This window comes from Eretmochelys imbricata, chromosome 1 (assembly GCF_965152235.1).
Source record: "Eretmochelys imbricata isolate rEreImb1 chromosome 1, rEreImb1.hap1, whole genome shotgun sequence".
Lineage (NCBI taxonomy): Eukaryota > Metazoa > Chordata > Testudines > Cheloniidae > Eretmochelys > Eretmochelys imbricata.
Window position 1 is genome coordinate 346,211,904 of NC_135572.1, and position 20,626 is coordinate 346,232,529.

Here is a 20,626-nt window from a genome sequence, read left to right on the forward strand (position 1 = left end):
TGTATAGTAATTAGTTTCTATGTGAGATCTTGCTATATGTTATGAATAATCTCAAGATAATAGCTTTATCCCATTGAGCTGTCATGGGAGTTTTGTTATACTGAAACCTTTTGTGCCCTCTTTCTGCGTCTCCATATGGTCAGCCAGCTTTTCCTATGCCTTCACTGACCACATCTGTTATCTGAGTGGCACTTCGATGGGAATTCTATCAATTAAGAGCTTCAACGTTTTCTCCCTGACCGCCTGTTTTAAGATGTCAGAGACTTTACCTACAAACAGCATAAGACTCAAATGGCATGTTTTTAAAAAAATAATTTTTTAAGAATATATAGAGAGAAAATTATATTAAACCGAACAAGTTGACCTGTGTAATGTATCTAGCCTTACTCTCTGCCAAAGCTCATCTAGATAGGTGCACCTTATGTGCTTGTCATGAAGAAAAAAATCTTACATTTCTAGTGTGTGCATTGCCGCCAACATCTCATCTCATCTTTTGACAGGCAGTGTTAATGTTGCAGCCTTGGATTTTCAGATTTCTTGTGTCATCTCTCTGTATCTTCCTAGAGTCCCTCCCTTGTAATTTTCATGTTACTTTGATCTGCCTCTCCTCATGTGACCCTGACCATAACAGGTAGTACTTCGTGCAAGAGAACAGTCTCTTAAAAAATGTCTTGTTTATGGTCCTAGTCCAATCAGGATTGTATTAAGTGCTATGAATAAACCATTTTTTCCATTTAAAAAGCTGTATACAGTAAAAGCTGTGTTATCCGGCACTTTAACAACCAGAGAGTTCTATAAATCAGCATTTCAGATCTTCATTGAAAATCCAGTTTATAGTCCAGTTGGCACGGGGCCGGAAGGCTCCCTACCTGGCTCTGGAAGCGGCAACATGTCACTGCTGCTCCTAGGCAGAGGAATGTCCACGAGGGGTTTGGAGTACAATAGGTGATGCGGGGCTGGGCCGCTGGAGAGAGTTTGGGTGCGGGAGGGGGCATGGAGCTGGTGGTTGGGGGAGAGGACACCAGATCCAGGCAGCGCTCACCTCGCGTGGCTCTGCACTGCCCCCACCTTGCCCTGAGCCCTGGCTCCACTGCTCCCATTGGTGGGGAACAATGGCCAGTGGGAGCTGTGGGGGTGGTGCCTGTAGGTGGAGACAGCCTGCAGAGCTGCCTAGCCACTTCAGGAGCAGCAGGGACATGTTGCCGCTTGCGTGGAGCCGCCCGAGGTGACCACCACCCGGATCCCCTCCTGCGCCCGAACCCCCTGCTCCAAGCCCCCTCCTGCACCCAAACTCCCTCCCAGAGTCCATACCCCATACTTCCTCCAGTCCCCAGCCCTGAGCCCTCTCCCACACCCAAACTCCCTCCCTCTTAGTTAACCGGAATTTTTGACTTACCCCCATTCTCCCAACATGCCAGATAACAAAGCTTTCACTGTACATGGTGCAATAGCTATCTTCCAGCCCATCTTTGCATCCTGTTAGTATGTACTATTCGAAGGACCTTCTATTCTTGTGTTCTTGTGTAATGGCCATGCTTTTGCATACTGATTATCCTGGTGTTAACCTGAATGTCTGCTTTGCATCTGAGATTAGAAAGATGTGCTCATCTAATTCTTTAGTGGTGGAGCTGTCAAAAGATGACAGTTGTTAGAGTTCATTGCACTATTTGTGTTAGTGGGATGTGTCCTCACTAGCAATCAGCTGACCCCTTGTCCTTGCAAGTTATCGGGGTAACTTAAATAGATTATCGGAAAGGCAACAAATTGATTGAACATGTTTGCCTGTGGATGCAAGGTGCATTTCAGTTCTCTCTAGTATAGACCAAGCCTAAAAAGCCTGTCCTTTTTTTATAACACCACATTATACTGTGCTTAACTCAGTTTTCCTTTTCCTCTTTGCCTTCACTGTAATACCTGACAAATTATACTGAATTTACAAGATGTAATATTTAATAAATTATCATTATGCCTAACAAGATAAGTCTCTTTTTTACATGGATTTTAGGTCATTATTATCCTCTACTCTTTAGTGGCTCATTGAAAAAGAACAAAATAAACAGCTTTTAACAGCTAGAGCTAACGATTAATTTGAGCAGTCTTATCTCTACAGCATGTTGGAGGGATGCAAGCGTGGGAAATGGAACAAGTGTTACTGTATGTTTCCAGAACCTCATTTGAAAAATGGAAATGGTATAATACTTTTATCACTGCAGAGAAACTTGTGCTGATTACAATGGGGCTGAAGTCCAAATGCCTTTCTGGTTTTATTTGTTTAATGTGAATCCAAGTTTTGAGCAGGTTTCAGAGTACCAGCCATGTTAGTCTGTATTCGCAAAAAGAAAAGGAGTACTTGTGGCACCTTAGAACCTAACAAATTTATTTGAGCATAAGCTTTCATGAGCTACAGCTCACTTCATCGGATGCGTTCAGTGGAAAATACAGTGGGAAGATTTATATACATAGAGAACATGAAACAATGGGTGTTACCATACACACTGTAACCAGAGTGATCACTTTAAGGTGAGCTATTACCAGCAGGAGAGCGGGGTTGGGGCAACACACCTTTTGTCATGATAATCAAGATGGGCCATTTCCAGCAGTTGACAAGAACGTCTGAGGAACAGTTTGGGGGAGGCGGGGGAGATAAACGAGGGGAAATAATTTTACTTTGTGTAATGACCCATCCACTCCCAGTCTCTATTCAAGCCAAAGTTAATTGTATCCAGTTTGCAAATTAATTCCAATTCAGCAGTCTGTCGTTGGAGTTTGTTTTTGAAGTTTTTTGTTGAAGAATTGCAACTTTTAGGTCTGTAATCGAGTGACCAAAGAGATTGAAGTGTTCTCCAACTGGTTTTTGAATGTTATAATTCTTGACGTCTGATTTGTGTCCATTTATTCTTTTACATCGAGACTGTCCAGTTTGGCCAATGGAAATGGCAGAGGGGCATTGCTGGCACATGATGGCATATATCACATTGGTAGATGTGCAGGTGAACGAGCCTCTGATAGCGTGACTGATGTGATTAGGCCCTGTAATGGTGTCCCCTGAATAGATATGTGGACACAGTTGGCAACAGGCTTTGTTGCAAGGATAGGTTCCTGGGTTAGTGGTTCTGTTGTGTGGTTGCTGGTGAGTATTTGCTTCAGGTTGGGGGGCTGTCTGTAAACAAGGACTGGCCTGTCTCTCAAGATCTGTGAGAGTGATGGGTCGTCCTTCAGGATAGGTTGTAGATCCTTGATGATGCGTTGGAGAGGTTTTAGTTGGGGCATGAAGGTGATGGCTAGTGGCGTTCTGTTATTTTCTTTGTTGGGCCTGTCCTGTAGTAGGTAACTTCTGGGTACTCTTCTGGCTCTGTCAATCTGTTTCTTCACTTCAGCAGGTGGGTATTGTAGTTGTAAGAATGCTTGATAGAGATCTTGCAAGTGTTTGTCTCTGTCTGAGGGGTTGGAGCAAATGCAGTTATCTCGTAGAGCTTGGCTGTAGACAAGGGATCGTGTGGTGTGGTCTGGATGAAAGCTGGAGGCATGTAGGTAGGAATAGCGGTCAGTAGGTTTCCAGTATAGGGTGGTGTTTATGTGACCATCGCTTATTAGCACCGTAGTGTCCAGGAAGTGGATCTCTTGTGTGGACTGGTCCAGGCTGAGGTTGGTGGTGGGATGGAACTTGTTGAAATCATGGTGGAATTCCTCAAGGGCTTCTTTTCCATGGGTCCAGATGATGAAGATGTCATCAATGTAGCGCAAGTAGAGTAGGGGCATTAGGGGACGAGAGCTGAGGAAGCGTTGTTCTAAATCAGCCATAAAAATGTTGGCATACTGTGGTGCTATGCGGGTACCCATAGCAGTGCCGCTGATTTGAAGGTATACATTGTCCCCAAATGTGAAATAATTATGGGTGAGGACAAAGTCACAAAGTTCAGCCACCAGGTTTGCCGTGACATTATCAGGGGTACTGTTCCTGACGGCTTGTAGTCCATCTTTGTGTGGAATGTTGGTATAGAGGGCTTCTACATCCATAGTGGCCAGGAGGGTGTTATCAGGAAGACCACCGATGGATTGAAGTTTCCTCAGGAAGTCAGTGGTGTCTCTAAGATAGCTGGGAGTGCTGGTAGCCTAGGGCCTGAGGAGGGAGTCTACGTAGCCAGACAATCCTACTGTCAGGGTGCCAATGCCTGAGATGATGGGGCGTCCAGGATTTCCAGGTTTATGGATCTTGGGTAGCAGATAGAATACCCCTGGTTGGGGTTCTAGGAATGTGTCTGTGCGGATTTGTTCTTGTGCTTTTTCAGGGAATTTCTTGAGCAAATGGTGTAGTTTCTTTTGGTAACCCTCAGTGGGATCAGAGGGTAATGGCTTGTAGAAAGTGGTGTTGGAGAGCTGCCTAGCAGCCTCTTGTTCATATTCCGACCTATTCTGAGGCTGTGGATGGCATTGTGTTCTGCACGGCTGAGGTTATGGGGCAAGTGATGCTGCTTTTCCACAATTTCAGCCAGTGCACGTCAGCAGAAGCACTCTATATAGAAGTCCAGTCTGTTGTTTCGACCTTCAGGAGGAGTCCACCCAGAATCCTTCTTTAATGATCCCTGAGCAGGTTTCAAGATGATCAAAGGCTGATTCATAAACACAGTTCTCTTTCTGAGCATCTTTCATTTATTCTGAAGAGTGCATTCTTTGTTCTAACATAGAACAAACACAATTACTGAAATAATTCCTAGAAGAATTCAAAATGTGAATCTGACAGATCAGCGTTAATGTGCCAATTACTAATATTTGATAACGAGTACAATCGGTGCTGAGAGAGAACTAATAGTTTGTTCGCTAAGATCTTGTACAGTTCCCCTTTTGCCCATTATGACTCCCTTAGTATCCATTCTGCCACATGCCCTTCCCATGTTTCCTCCTGGAAATGTCCCTCTCCTGCTATGTGGGTTCTCAACTGGACAATGATCCAGCTGTAGATTTCTAGCTTAGTCTGCATTCTGTGCACTGCCCTTGTTCCCTTACCTTTTTCCTGTGATGCCTAACTAGTTGTGCTAGTCAGCTGGAGAACCACTGATGGTATGTTTGTTGGTCTGCTTGCTCTGAACCACAGGTGTCTAGTCACAGTAAGAGTATCTGCCATGGAGATACAGATGGAACACTGACTGGGGCTGCAGTAGGAAGAGCAGAGCTGGCAGATATGCTGTTTGCAGTCCCTTGGGTAGCAGCTCCTCGTGTGTCTGAGGGGCTGTGAGGATCATACCTAGCAGCCCCTCCGCTCATTGTGCTGAAGCCCCAGCTGACAGTCTCTCCTATTTAGATTTCTTTCAGTATAATCTATTGGAGTTGGTAAGGAGAAACTCACTCTTTTTTCTTTTGGTTTTAAACCAGACTTTTAGTATTTTTGTAAGAATTCTACATGCTGTGTTATGTACAGCATATAGTGCCAAGAATATATAATTATACAATAAAATATTAACATGCTTTACTAAAGTAAATAGCACATTCCCTACCCTAAAAACTTACAAATTGTTCCTTAACAGACTCTTCTCTGTGGGATGCCAAGTTGATGCATCCCAGTATGCTAGCTGCCTTTTTGTACTGCTGCTACAAACTATACTTACCATTTCCAGGAATTTCCAACATCCCTCCATAATGTCAGTGGAAAAACAAAATGTCAGAAAGCATTATGTGTCTGTCCTTGATTTAAAAGGTCAGAAGAACAGCATCCTTCTAGAAAGTAGAATAAAAAGTATATTTCAAATGCATTTAGTCTTCCTGGATAATTGTACTTATTTCAAGTCATATAGTCTGAATTATTACATTGATATCCAAAACAGTAAGATTAGACAAAGGTGATTCTTTTATTTTAAAAGTGGTTTTTGTTTTTTTTCTGTTCAAATAGGTATTAGTTGTTAAAGAACCACTTCCCCCATGAACTCTTTGCTACTGCATGCAAAACACTGCATTTATGCACTTACTGATTAATGTGAACAGTCTCGTGCACCCATAATCAACTTTTTAAGTACATTATTATTCAGTGTTGCTCTTTGTAGGCTTTCTGACTCTGTTGTTAGGATAGAGTGTTTTGATACTCTTCACACCCTATTTGGCAAAAAAATAAAAAGGCAGTTTTGTTTTTCAACTGAATGAAAATTGGTGTCAGAATAGTACTGCATTGCACAGTGTGGTTGTTTATGAATGGGGTACATTTAAATTCTTCAGCTGACCACAACAGTACACAATGTATTAGTTAACCAAGATTTTGCTTGCTAGCATTCAAGTAGCTTTCATACTTGTAATTAAAAAGTACCCATTTAAAACTAAATATTAATAGATTAATCCAGGGTAATTTTATTTTTACAAAGCAGCTGTACAGTAGTTAAAACACTATTACCCTTGATTTCAAGACAATTATGGATAATTTATTGTTGGCTAACTGGATTGTTACATCCGTCCAGTAAAACAGTTAATTTTGGTTTATTTGCATATTGCAATCCTGTTGGTATTCTCCATCAATAGAAAAACTTGCATGGTCTTCTCGGTTTTAAATTCTAGTAGACTTTGAATTCTAGAATAAGAGATAATGAAAGTTTCTGTTATGGGTTCTGAGTTCTCCCATTGTCTAATATTTCTTAATGTGTTAAGGTTAAAATGACATCTTGGATTGAGAAAACTATTGCCCATAAGGTATTGAAATTTTGAGCATTAGTTATTTTTAAGTGAAGAGATATTAGTTTTCTTCTCAAAGGTGAAAGCTCTGCATTTTTTACTTAAATTTAAACTAACTTCTAAAAAAAAACTTATTTACTTTCTTTCAACTCCTTGGCTTGTCAATATCAGTAACAAGGTCAGCTTTTTGTTGAACTGAAGGTTAGCATATCCCTGTTCCTGAGGACTTTACATTTCCGGATGACTGCCTCTGAGGGCTTTGCTTAGGTTATTGAGCCTTTTTCGCTAAGGCAAGAAAACCCATTGTTGAGAAGCATGAAAAGTCAGTGGCATAATTTGTTGTGATCATTCCCACTGTCTTGATTGATGGCAGTAAGAAAGGAGTTGACATCATCAGTCAATATTTTGTGACTGTTGATCAGTATATGGGTAAGAGCATTGAACTATTTAGATCCTATGAATACATTTTAGTTAATTGAATTATGATTTGAAGTACGAGGTGGTTATTTTTTATTGTGTGTTACCTAAATTTACATGTCCTTAAGATGCCCCTCTGGAAAAATCCTATTTTCCAAGTACCCAAGATCTTCGGTTTTTTACCTTGTAATTTTGAAGACACCTGATTTGAAGAAGCCACATGTATAGCTTTAATTGAGTTATATTGTAAGATCAGTATTTTAAAAACCCCCAGGGGACTAAGATATCCCAGAAATGTGTCTCAACGGGTATAAATGCAGGCCAGCCTAATGTTCTAATGGCAGTGTAACACAGGGATCCAAAATCAGGGTATGATTCAGTCTGGAGTACCTGCACCAAGAAGGTCAAGGGATGAAACAACACTGCGTGTCTCACTAGTGGTTTTGTTTGACCTTGCTCAAAGTGCTGGGGATAGACTTCACAGAATGCTTCGTCCATGAGGCCAGATCTTAGTGAGTGAAAGAGGAAACAGCGGACCCAGTTCATTATACTTCCCCCTCCTCAAAAAAGGGAAGATATTATGTGAGATGAGGAAAATGATCAAATGAAAACAATTTGAATTAGAGCATGAATTTACAAAATATAGGTACCAATAGGTGGTACTATTGCACACTGTAAACTTGTATCGGTGTGTGTGAGAAAAAGAATAGACCAGATCTTGCTGGTTGCCAGTTTCACAGTAATTGACCTCAGGCTTTTCTTTACTATATTTCACCTATTTGGAAATGCATGCTCTTAGTATTTTCCCCAATAAAGAAACCTTTTGTGTTCTCCGATGGAACAGCAGCAGTGTGCTCTAAGGCAGTGGTTCTCAACTGGGGTCCCTGAGGGGACTGCGAGCAGGCTTTAGGGGGACTGCCAAGAATGGCTGACATTAGACTCTCTAGGTCCCAGTGCAGAAAGTCCAAGTCCTGCAGCAAGGGACTGCAGCCCAGAACCCTGAGCCCCACCACCCAAGTCTGAACCCGAAGCCTGAGCAACTTAGCTTTGCAGTGCCCCCTGTGGTGTGGGGCGCTGAGCAATTGACCTGCTTGCTGCTGCTTAATGCTAGCCCTGGCTTTTATATGTAGAAAAAAACACCTGTTATGGCACAGCTGGGCCATGGAGTTTTTATTGCATTGGCGGGGGGGGCTCAGAAAGAACCCCTGCTCTAAGGCTTAATTTTCCCAAGTATGTTGGGTTTAAGGATATAAAATTAATTAATGGCTCTTAACATTCAAGTACTTCAGCTCTAAACAAAACTTCATGTTTTTCCTTTTAAGAAAGAGGAATTGAGCATCCAGGAAAAACAATACCCTCAAATAAAACGGAACCCAGCAAAAGCATTTCTTTTTGTTTGAGTATTTCAGACTTCTCATGGAGTTAATGGATAATGTTGATAATGTGGTATTAATTAGCTGTGCCGAGTATCCTTGATTACCTGTTCTAGTAAACTTTTTATTGTTTAACAAGAGGGAGAATAAAAGCCATTTAACACTTAACTGAAGCGTGTGTTAACTTTCACTGAGATTTCTGTGCATCATTAAGAGTCAGCTTGGCTTTCTGTCTTTCTGAGCTGTAGAGTGCTGTGTAACTTACTGTGCGGTTGAGCTGAAAATTTAAATGGACAAGCTCCTGTCTCCTCTATGTGGATGTTAAAGATTTCATACCTCGTAAAGGTTTTCCTGGGAGACATTGCACAGTGTTTCTCCTCAGCCCCTTGTTCTGCGATGTGTGCTGTCTACACTTGTTTTCTGTCTGGCTGCTGCCCTCTAATCCAGAAATAGTTGAACTTTAGTGGTGACATGATTCCGGTGGGTGTTTAATTTGTAAAGTATTTCCTTTGGGGGAGAGATGCTACATAAATGTAAAGTAGTTTAACATTACATAATTACCGTATTCTTTAAGGCCTCAGTACTTCAGTGTTCTGTAGTAAATTTAGTAAAACATATAAGCATGTGCTTAAATGTTTTGCAGGTTCAGAGCCAAAGTGGTCAGCACCTTGCAGATTGAGCCTTCCATGTGTTTTGATTTTAAAAACACTCAAAAAAACTACTTAAGTTTTAAAATGTTACTTTAAGATGTTAAACTAATAGAAGTGTTTCTCTGCAGTTCTACTAGTATAGGAGAACCAGCCTTCTTAAAGTGCAATCCTGAAAAAGATCCGTTCTCTGTTCGCAACTGCTCACCTCTCTTGTCTGTAAATGATTTTAAGGCACCTTCTCTTCTTTACTGCTCCTCTATAGCACTGGACTTGTTCTAGAGTTTAGCTCCTAATATATCTTAAAATTGTTTGGCATAAGGGGAAGATTTTTTGTTTGTTTGTTTTTGAAGTTGCTCTTCATAGTTTTGTGATTCCCAGGCTCTCTGGTTTCCAAAGCTTACCTTTTTGCAAGTGGGACTATATGACTGAACAGATCATCCATTTTTTCAAAAGGGTTTACAGGAACTTGTTAAACTTTTAGAAACGGATCAGGTTTTGAGCTTAGTGTTTGAAAGTGAAAGAACAAGAGAAAAGAAAGATTAATCAAAATATAAACTGTACACTAAAACAACTGAAAAGTGAAAAGATGGGGAGAAAATAGTGACAGCAACACATCAGAATGGTAATGAGGGGATGTAGTCAAGGGAAAACTTACAGGGAAATAAGGTAGAGTTTTTAACAATTTGTAAAATAAATGCTTATATACTGAGACTGAAAGAGCAATTATTTTAGTTTGTTTTTTTCCCCCACAGCTGGTGACAGTATATGCATGACTGCCTTCTCTGGAGTTTTCTTTTAATTATTAACACTGTTACAGCTGTTCGGATATTAGTTTGCTTAACAGTATAGGATTTTGTGTCTCACTGGTATGTTTGCCTCTTAATGCATATTTCTGGTTATCTATTATGGGAGTTGTCTGCACTCCCGCAGGAAATGCTACCATTTAGAATACTGCTAGGCTTCTTAATTTCCTTTTGAATTTCTCTTGCATATAGAAATTCACGAAGGATAGGTGTACATATTACAATAGAAGCTCTGCTCAGCATTCCATAGTTAAGGTTGAGCTGAGTTTTGCACTTAAAGCAGGAATATCTAAAGGGAATCAAATATTGTAATAGGAAGTAGCAATATAACTAGTAAAAGTATAAGCCAATACACTGAATGTAACTCTACATACATGCCCATAGTCATGCACTGTCCTTTCCACACACAAATTGGTAGTTGTATGTATATCTGTGAGCATAAATACATTTTTATATAACTTGAATTAGATCTGTGCTTTGTCCTCATCTTATACATGTGTGTAACTTTTGTTTACAGGTTGGATTTGCTTCCATTTTATGCAAGGCTGGTTGGCACATTGCATCCCTGTATGTCTGATGTAGCAGAGGATCTTTGTTCCATGCTGAAAGGGGATTTCAGATTTCATGTATGTTTGGTTTGTTTTACTGCATACAGATTAAGAAATCTGATATACCATCTTTTGAAAAAAAATGCTTGTTATAAGTTATATTATTTTCACTAAAGAAGATGCTGACTCAAACATAACAAAATAGTCAGGTAGCTCAGAAGTCTTATTTTCTAATCATATTGCTTTGTTATTATATGTTGGATTCATTTGTACATTGAATAACCTTTTTGACAGACTGCATGTCATTTATTTATACACATTCATATAGTAGTGTCTTCAAGCTCCAATATTAAACTACAATTAAACTTAGTTCAGATGGTAGCATGACTTAGAAATTACATAAAAGCTAGGGCAGAAGCTGCAAAAACTAGAAATAATGTTATAGCATTTATAGTTCACAGTTAAAATTGACATTGACCTGTATTAATAGCAGTTAGTTTGTTTTACATAAAGATGTCTGCTATATATTGTGCTTTATTAGTCCTACTGCATCCATTTTCAAAAATGTCAAGAAAGAAAAATATTGGAATGTAAGAAGGTTAGAAATCTGAGAACATAGTTCTTCACCAAGTTATTTCTCAGTCTTGTTTCCTGCACTATATTTAAATTTGATTATAAAATTATGGTGGACAACCACTATTTTTTCAGTGTTTCCCCCTAAACTTTATTATGGATCGCTCAAAATCTGTTTTCTCTAGTGGCATCAGTTAACAGAACAAATACGTGGACTATTTAAATGTATGATAGTTTTTAAAATGAACTTAAGTTAATTATTGTTTATGCTAAAGCCAAAGTATCGGTTTGAGTGCAGGGGGAATTTCATTATTTGTATTTTATTAAATAATATTTTGATTAGTGTCCATCAGTACATTTTTTTAAAATTTCTTTTAATGAAACAGTCATCACTTTGGTTAAGACAGTCCTGTTAACTCTACCAGTTTGGTTTGGGGACTCCTGATTTTGGCTGCTCCCTTCAGAACACTAACTATAAACTCCACCTATAGAATGCTACAGTGATGTTGGGCAGGGTGATGTAGAGTGTCACACTAGCCATGTTTCTAAGGCTATCGGTATTTTTGGGGACCATGTTATAATCTAGGTAGGAAGGAAGTTCAGAGATGGAGACACTGAAGAGCCAGAGCAGAGATGATGTGGGGGAGTTGTAGGGTTAGCCAAATCAGGGGAACGGGGGAAGTTTGAGTGGAATAGCCAAATTAGAGGGGGAAGGTAGGGAGCCAGAGACAGGTGAAGACATAGTCGGGGGGAATCAGACTGGAAATTTCCAACTTTCTGAACTCTCAGCCTTAACAAGTATGCTAAAATGTAAGGAAATATATTAGAAATACATAAAAGATACATATTTCTGAGAGATTAAAATTAAATGCATATATATTTCCCTCTTTATTTAGGTGAGAAAAAAGGACCAGATCAATATTGAAACAAAAAATAAAACTGTGAGATTTATTGGAGAGCTTGCCAAGTTTAAGATGTTCTCCAAAAATGACACCCTGCATTGTTTAAAGGTTAGTGTTGGTAAGACATGTAGTTAGAAAAGTACAGTACTTGTTTGTAATGCATAAGATCATCTTCCCATCCCTATCCTCCATTTTTCCATTGTTAAAGATTTTTATTACATTGCATAAAGTATTGGAACCTTGATTTTCTTGTTACTTTAATCTCCAATAGTAAAAATCTATTACAATATTCTTCCCTACTGGGATATGAGAAAATGACTTGCTGCTAATTGTTTTTCTCAGAAGATAGTTGTAAGCAATCCCTAATCATCCATCCAAACTTCCTTGGAGAGCTGGAAATGAGCTTTTTGTTATTACTTTGTTTTTTACTACTTCTCCAATAAAAAGGAAACTTGTTAGTGACTGTAAAAGAGAGGCTGATATGCCATCTCAGTAGGTAGGCATGTGCCATTTGTTGAGGAAGAAGTAAATCAACTCAGAACACTGAGCTCCAGATATTTAGTCCCAGATGCATATGTGGTATTAAGGTTAAGTCTGATTGTTTATCTTCGCTTCACAATTGATTTTAACTCAGATTTTTAAAATAAAATAAAATGTTTAAAATAAGGTGTTTATAACAGGACATTGTAGGTACAATACGTTTTCAACTAGCTTCTGGTGTTGGTGGTGGTAATTTTAAGATCTCTTCAGTTATTAAAACTGAATTTTAAAACTCAGATAAACCAATCATTTATGCAGTTTCTCTAGAAGCTGGTGAGTATCTGGATAGTACTATACAATGCAAAGTTCTATTCTTTTACCTGTTGCTCAGCTTAAACAATAAAACTAGATTAGTTAATTTCACTTTTGGGTACTCATGTGGTTGTACAATATTAAGTGTTGGTTTTCCAATCCAGCAGAGCAAATTTTAAAGCAGGTATGAATTATTTTTAAAAAGTATGCATTATTATTTTTTTAAAAGTTACGAGCTTTCTATAGTAGGTTCTGTAAACATCCTATTTTTTTTAAATGTACAAATCCTATATTTGGAACCTAAACCACCACTTTAGAATATTACTTTCTTATTAAAAGGAAGTTTCATAATGAAATGGCATGAGATAAGTTGCCAGTATCTTAGCACTCAAATTGAGATGAAATAGCATTTCAGTTTTTAAAAATAGTTATATTAATAACTGTCTAGTTAATAAAATCATATTTATTAGTGTTCTTATTAGTGGAAATAGAGATTCAAAATGTGGTGACTGTGTGTATATTTACACAGATGCTTCTGTCAGACTTTTCTCATCACCATATTGAAATGGCATGTACTCTGCTGGAAACGTGTGGAAGATTCCTATTTAGATCACCAGAGTCTCACTTAAGAACAAGTGTTCTTTTGGTAAGATAAACTATAGCCATTTTATTGTAGAAAATCATGTACTGAATTCACCTGTCATCATTGTCTTTTCTTTGTTTTGCAGTTTGTCATACAACCTGGCAATAATGGCCATAACTACTGTAACATCAACTAATGCAAACTTTCATTAGATTTTATCCACTACTATAACAGAGTTTGTAAAAAGTATTCATAATAGAAAACACCACAAAAATCTTCAGACTTAATTTGTGATCTAAAGCAAAAAGGAAAGTTTTCCCATATGAAATTGCATCCACGAGCTCCTACTTTTAGAACTGAGTGCTGAGCTGCTCAGACCTTGGACTCTTAGGTCTGGTCTATGCTGAGGGAGAGGTGATCGATCTAAGTTACGCAACTTCAGCTACGTGAATAACGTAGTTGAAGTCGACGTACTTAGATTTACTCACCGCGGTGTCTTCACTGCGGAGTCGACGGGAGAGCGTCTATTTATTGCGTCGAGACTAGACGTGATAAATAGACCCCCCGCTGGATCGATCGCTGCCCATTGATCCAGTGGGTAATGTAGACAAGCCCTTAGAAGCAGTTAGAATCTCACCAAAGTCACTAGACTGAAGAGCTCTAGGATGCAGAGATTGCAGCTATAACGTGAGAAATGCAGGCTCCATTTCCATTTTGGTTTTTTTCATGTGTGTCTGCTGTTGATCTTTGAGCTGTTGAAACAGATGTTTTCTTGGATAATTTTGGGTTTTTGTATAGCTTAAAATGTAATTGCTGTTTAGAGTTTTTATTTTCAAACTTTTAGGGTCCTATAAATTTCTATGCATCAGAGTGGAGACTGACTTTTAGAAGTAGGGTGTAAGTACTATTGAGAAGTCTTTACAGCCCAGCACATGCTGTTTTTAGGACAGGACTTTTCTTTCAGAGACACTGGAATATGTGTGTAGCTTACTCTTGAAGCCATAGAGGAGATGGACAAGTTTCTTAAACTTTAACACTGTTACATCAGTCTGACTCCTTTGGCACACAACGGTTCCATTTTAGTGTCTGTATCTTTTATGATGATGTGCTCACACAAACACTTAGCACTGCCCAGTGTTACATTGTAGACCTCAGTGCCTTTTTGACCTTTTGCAACCTGTTCAGTGCTGGCTATGTTTCCAGATTTCACCTGCAAGGATGGTGGCTTTCTGAATATCCTGTTTATTGGAGAACTCCAGTTACTTATAAATATCCTTGTGATTTCCAGGAAAGACTTAGAGAGAATTTAGTTTATTGGGAGAAAAAGGGGATTGCCTTTTAGATAGAAGTGACAATATAGAATCATGGGGAGAAGACTGAGGATGAGACTGGAGGAATTGGAGTGAGTGGCCTGGGGAGACAATAGTTAGTAGTTGAGGAGTAGTTTGGAATAAGTTAGTTCAGAGTTCATTAACTAGGAGAGCAACTTGTTAAGTGGAGTAGAAGAAGGTTGTGGAAGTGATGGTCTCATTCAACAGAGTAACAAAATCTGAACTTTTAAATTTAAGAGAAAAGGATTAATGAAGATTGTAAAAGAGGGAATTGCAGTTGTTGAGATGGATATACTTAAAGCATGAAAAGAGATGTCACCAGAGGCAGTGTTGATGTGAGGACAAACGCTGGCAATGACCTAGAAATGAAGATAGATTGACTTTTTTCTTCCATGTTTTTGGTCTATAACTTTGAGTTCTAAGACGATGCCAAGATTTCAGGTCTGGAGAACAATTTTAAGGTCTGGTTAAAGAGACCAAATAACTAAGCTGAACATGATATAAAAAAAGATTCAGTGACAAAAATAATCAGTAGGAGGAAATAAGATTGAAGACAGGAGCTGGGCAAGCAGATAGAGGGCAAATAGAGTGAGTTGTGAGTTTGCCTTTGTTTATATAGGAGGTTAGACTAAACATTAGAATGATCCCTTCTGGCCTTCAGATCTATGCATCTGAGTTATGGGAGAAGTAGATGTATTTCAGTTTAGGTAATTTTAATGCAAATGAAAGGTTTAAATCAATAGGTAACATAACTGCATGTTTCCAGGCTGTAACTTTTATCTACTATTATAAACTACAACAGATTTATTTGTTCAGCATGAACTTATCAAAAAGACTGTTAAATTGTCCAGTGAATAGGCTAACAAAACATATTACCATCTCTAAAGAAGCTTAGTACTCTTTATGAAAAGCAGCCTTCTGTAAAGGCACTGAATATTCAGGGTTTTCAGTCCAGGGTTTTAGCTCCATAGTGCAAGGGGATAGTTCTTAATTTCTCCTGCAGCTCTTATCCCATTACTGTTTTGCAGAGGAAGGCAGGGCCTTCTCTTTTACGAGGCTCTCCATTCTACCCACTCAGTCTCCAGAGATTATGGGTCAGTGGTGACTTTCCCCATTGAGTTCCCAACAAAGAGAACTGGAGTCAAAGAGCTGCTGCTTCTTGAGCCTTTAGTTCATGCAGTTGAAGCTTTGAATTTGATGTCCCTTGTTGTAGTGGTGCAGAAGTGAAAGAAAGGGGGTGCGAGAGAATGTGATGTTTTGGGTGTCACCCAAACAGATAAGGAGTTCTTTCACTGCCTTCCCCATAACCTTGGGTACCTTTATGCAGTGCAGATTTGTTTCAGATCCCTGACATCAGTAGCCTGCCCACAAGCACAAGGTTTCACCCTGGCTTCCACCAGCCTAGTTTCCTTGCAGAGTGACATCAACCATCCTTCCAGGCTCGAGTCTCCTCACGTCCATCCTCCCTGAGTTCTTAACTATCAGACACTCTGACTTTTCCCTTCTGGTTCATAACTCCTGAAGGTGTGAAATCAGCCCTCCAGTTACCAGCTCACTTTTGCACCCACGCTGCACACAGTTAACACACCGCAGACCTGCTTGGTAAAAATAAACAAAAAGTTTATTTAATAGAAAAAACACAGATTCAAAGATGAAATAGGAAGGGAAGTTATCATATACAAGTTACACAGAAAATAAACATAAAGAAGCAACTTCAGATTTACACGTCTATATTCGATAAAATCCCTTTTCTTATACAAGTTACCCATCGCCTTTGAACAGTTTTTCCCAGCGTACCCTCTAGCCATAGTTGGGATCCATCCTTCAGAGTGCATTCTGCCTTGAAGACTGTCCCTCAGGTTCTGGATGCCAAATCTCAAACACAAGCTTGCTTTTAAAACGCTTTTTTCCTTTTTTTTCTTAGTCCATGGTGACTCATGTTTATTCAGTGTGTGGAAATCCTCTGTTATTTTGAGAACTGGGATGTCCCAGTGTCTTTCTGTTAACTTTCATGGTTCACCATTGTCTCTTCCTGGCTGGACCAGGATCATTACTTGGAACTGGTTTTGTGTAAACACCTGGAGGTGCCTCTCCTTGCTGTGAGGTATAGTTGAAATTGTAGTACAGGTTACGAACGGTTTTCTGTATACATAAATACATAGATTCATAACCACAGTGTGTATACATATCTCATAATAACCATCAAGTTCAGAACATTACAAACTTTCATAAGACCTTACTTGATACACTTTTATAGTACAATAATACAGTATTCAACTGGTTGGTTCAACTGTTCATTTCTGGGGTTTAAAACTTCTGTTCTCCTGTTGGAGTGTCTGGAGCTGATTATCACAGTGTGTAAACATAATTATCAGTTGGGGTTAGTGGGTATTTGCTATATACCTGTATGTGCTTCAAGTTCAAGTCCTGATCCATTATTTAAAAAATAATGTATTTGCATAGTATGATCGTTTTTCTGTATCTTACGCGCAGCAATAAAGTGTGTCCACTTCCCCAATCTGGTATATGTGCTTGGAAAACAAAATGGGTCTTTTATCCTTTTAAAGACATTTCTCTCGCTGTATTGCATCACTTGTAGTTAGTACAAGTTTACAAGTCAAGATAAATAAAATACACCTTCTACCCAAGGTTCGTTTTTGACTGCTCACCTTTGGTCCTTGTCTGTGCTACAAAAATTCCCCATTGTTAGCTGTTTCCACTGGTTACACATGCTGTATCAGTACTGAATGTGATATCACTGTAAGCATTGCCAAGGACAACCCATGTTCACCATTTCAGAAAACGTGGTTAAAATCTGCTCAGAATTGCAGGTGAGTAATTTTCCCTTGTTGTACACAGGGGGGCCTTGCTGTAGGAAGTTGCAGATGGCAGAGAAGCATTTGAAACACCTCATGAATTGGAAATATAGCAGATTAAGTAGATGCTTTAGTACTACAGACTACTCTAGACTACAAGCTCTAGTACTGCCTTACAGTAAACACAAAAATCCAATTTTTTACTTAAATAGTATTATACAAATTGGATTGTAGGCTTATGTTAGCAGTAAAGGTGAACTGTGAAAAGGATTACTATCAGAGCAAATAATTTGGGGCCGCCCCAAGGGAAAATCTAATCAGGTTTAAAGCCTTAGCAGTATCTAATATGTAGAATTGTGGTCTGCTGAGTTCTGCTGGATATTTTTTAACCTTAAGCTTTCCTTGCGGAGCATAAATTTTGTAATAAGGTCTCCAACTAGCTGTGTCCTTACAATGATTGGCAGTCATGTTGCAACTAACTGGATCATTTCCTACCAACCCCATGCAAGGATCCAGATGGAAAATTGAAATGAGAGCAAGTTCTTGGAAATCATAGGACTAGATTAAAAAAAATCTGAATAGTGATAATGAAACCAACACACCTCCTGGGTGTGGCGTTCTGTCCCATCTAGTGGCAGCGAGGCCACTTAGAGTTAAATGAGTCTGCTTTACCACAGTAGCTAACAGCCAGTTGGCTTTTAGCTCATGCTGTAGAGGCTCATGCACTAAGCTCCAGAGGTCCCTGGTTCAGTCCTGCCCGCTGACAGACAGGGTCTGTCGGTGTTACAATAGGATTGTTTAGTCTGCGGAAAAGAAGAATGAGGGGGGATTTGATAGTTGCTTTCAACTACCTAAAAGGGGTTCCAAAGCGGCTGGATCTAGACTGGTCTCAGTGGTAGCAGATGACAGAACAAGGAGTAATGATCTCAAGTTGCAGTGGGGGAGGTTTAGGTTGGATATTAGGAAAAACTTGTTCACTAGGATGATGGTGAAACACTGGAATTTCAGGAATGCATTACCTAGGGAGGTGGTGGAATCTCCTTCCTAGAAGTTTTTACGTCAGGCTTGAGAAAGCCCTGGCTGGGATGATTTAGTTGGGGATTGGTCCTGCTTTGAGCAGGGAGTTGGACTAGATGACCTCCTGAGGTCCCTTCCAAACCTGATAGTCTATGATTCTATGATTAAGATAATGGACTTCTTTTTTTTCTTTCCCAGGGAGAATGTTTTGAGTCCTAAAAATCCTTTTTCTTTAATTTGCACTCCCTTCCAAGGCTCTGTGTCACAGTGACCAGCAGAAGGCTGGAAAAGATTTGATCAGAATTGCCCACTAATAGGCCATGGGATCATTACAGAGGGTACTATAGGGTCTGGAATTGACAGGTCAAGGCTTGAGACCTAAACTTGTTTCTCATGTAGTAGCTCATTCTGGGCTCAGCTGACATTGTGGAGCTATCTCTGGAGATGAAATATTGTAGAGTCTCATCTTATGGCAAAGGATTAACAAAAATGAAAAAAAAATAAGTCAAAATTGCCTTTGATATATATTGGTTGTGTTTGTTGTGTGCTCTTATAACCTACTTGCAATGAGAATTAATGTGATAAATGTTCATAGTATGATGTCTGTTTTGTAGCTCATTTATGTCATAATTGTACTTGCCTTCACATCAAAGTCTATACAATCCTTTGTGTTGATGTGCAAGAAAATTCTGATTTCAAAGTGAAAGAAAATCAAATGTATTTTAGTTATTATTGCCCATTTGGTTTCATTATTTTATATTTTACATAAAGAAATTCCTCAAATATCCATCTGAACTCAGTTTTTTTTAATCCGGATAAATCCCAAACTGCCACTTTCTGCTTCTTGTAGAGCTGCTAGGGGCTTGTATTATCAGCAGAACTGCTATATATTATTTTACGGATTATGAGATGAGTTTTCATAAAGGAGGAAACTTAAAAAATGAGAACATTTTATATCACGATATATGCTTGGGCTAGCATTTTCTGTGTTTTTTCTGTATTAGGGAGGATAATTTGTATTTTTATAAAGCTTTCTTCTCAACTTGGTATCTCCTCCTGATGTGAAGTGCAACACAGAATTTGTTGCTATGGAAATAACTTATGATTTAGTATTTTGGGCTGTAAAGAAAACAAACACTTTTTATTAAATGCATACACTTCTGGTAATGGATAACATGCTAAGAAAAAAATAAATCCACATGTTGTGCCTTTCTGATCTTGTTTTTCAGTAAGATGTATTAGAAAATATGTCTCCAGATAATCATGGTTTTGAAGAAAAGGTCTTTAGTTATTGGACAGTTGTAATACTTTTTATCTTCTATGTCCCCTTCTAACCTTAGTGATATCCAGGTGTTATAAAAACACCTCTAAATTAAGCTATACAGTGCCTCTGTGGGGTAGGTGAGTCATAGTTACCTATTTACAGATACGGAAACTGGCTGGCACAGAGGGTGAATTTTACTTGCAGTAATTCAGGAAGTCTGTGACAGAACCAGGAGTAGAATACATATCTTCTTACTCCTCCTGTACTTTAGCAACTAGACCTTGCTTCCTTTCTAATTGTTGTTCATACAGCACCAAAAGCTATAGTAAAGTGTTAGGCACTTTACTATAGCTCAGTCCTTGATCAAAGAAGTTTGTAAATTAATTTTAGATGTGATGCAAAAAGTGAGTGCAACAAAGTGGGGCGGAGATGGTGAAGGAAAGAAGAAAGGAGAGATCATGGCTATAATATGATTACACGATTTCATATGCTTGTTATGAAGCTGATCCAGCAAAGGACTTTAACATATGCTTAATTTTAAGCACATGAATAGTCCCAGAGAAATGTCCATGTTCAGTGTTTAACATGTGCTTAAGCGCTTTGCATGCCCTTCATTACTCCTGGAGGAATTCTGTGCCACTGCGCAATGCATAATTTTGCAGAAATTAATATGCACATAAAATTTCATTTCCCCCACAAAAATGGTCTGCAGTGCTGCTAGCCATCACTAGGGCCCACTGGATCTGGCAGAACCCAGCTTGCACATACAAGTCACTGCTGGGGGGAGGGAGAGGGCATTAGAGGGTTCCTGGCGGCTGCAGTTCCCAGCGTGCCCTGAGGGAAGGAGAGGGCGGCATGCAGGAAACTGTGCAAGGCTGGGATGGAGCATCAGGCTGTTTTCTCCCT

At 39.1% G+C, this 20,626-nt stretch overlaps 1 protein-coding gene across 5 annotated transcripts in view; it reads left to right on the top strand.

Moving 5' to 3' along the window:
• Window positions 1–20,626, top strand: part of UPF2 (UPF2 regulator of nonsense mediated mRNA decay) — a 135,646-nt gene that overhangs the window by 40,602 nt on the left and 74,418 nt on the right. For all 5 annotated transcript variants that reach the window (XM_077836629.1, XM_077836635.1, XM_077836642.1 and 2 more), the window contains 3 exons: window positions 10,412–10,520; window positions 11,912–12,025; window positions 13,239–13,355. In XM_077836629.1, the coding sequence (XP_077692755.1) occupies window positions 10,412–10,520; window positions 11,912–12,025; window positions 13,239–13,355 (340 nt within the window). The remainder of the gene's footprint in view (window positions 1–10,411; window positions 10,521–11,911; window positions 12,026–13,238; window positions 13,356–20,626) is intronic.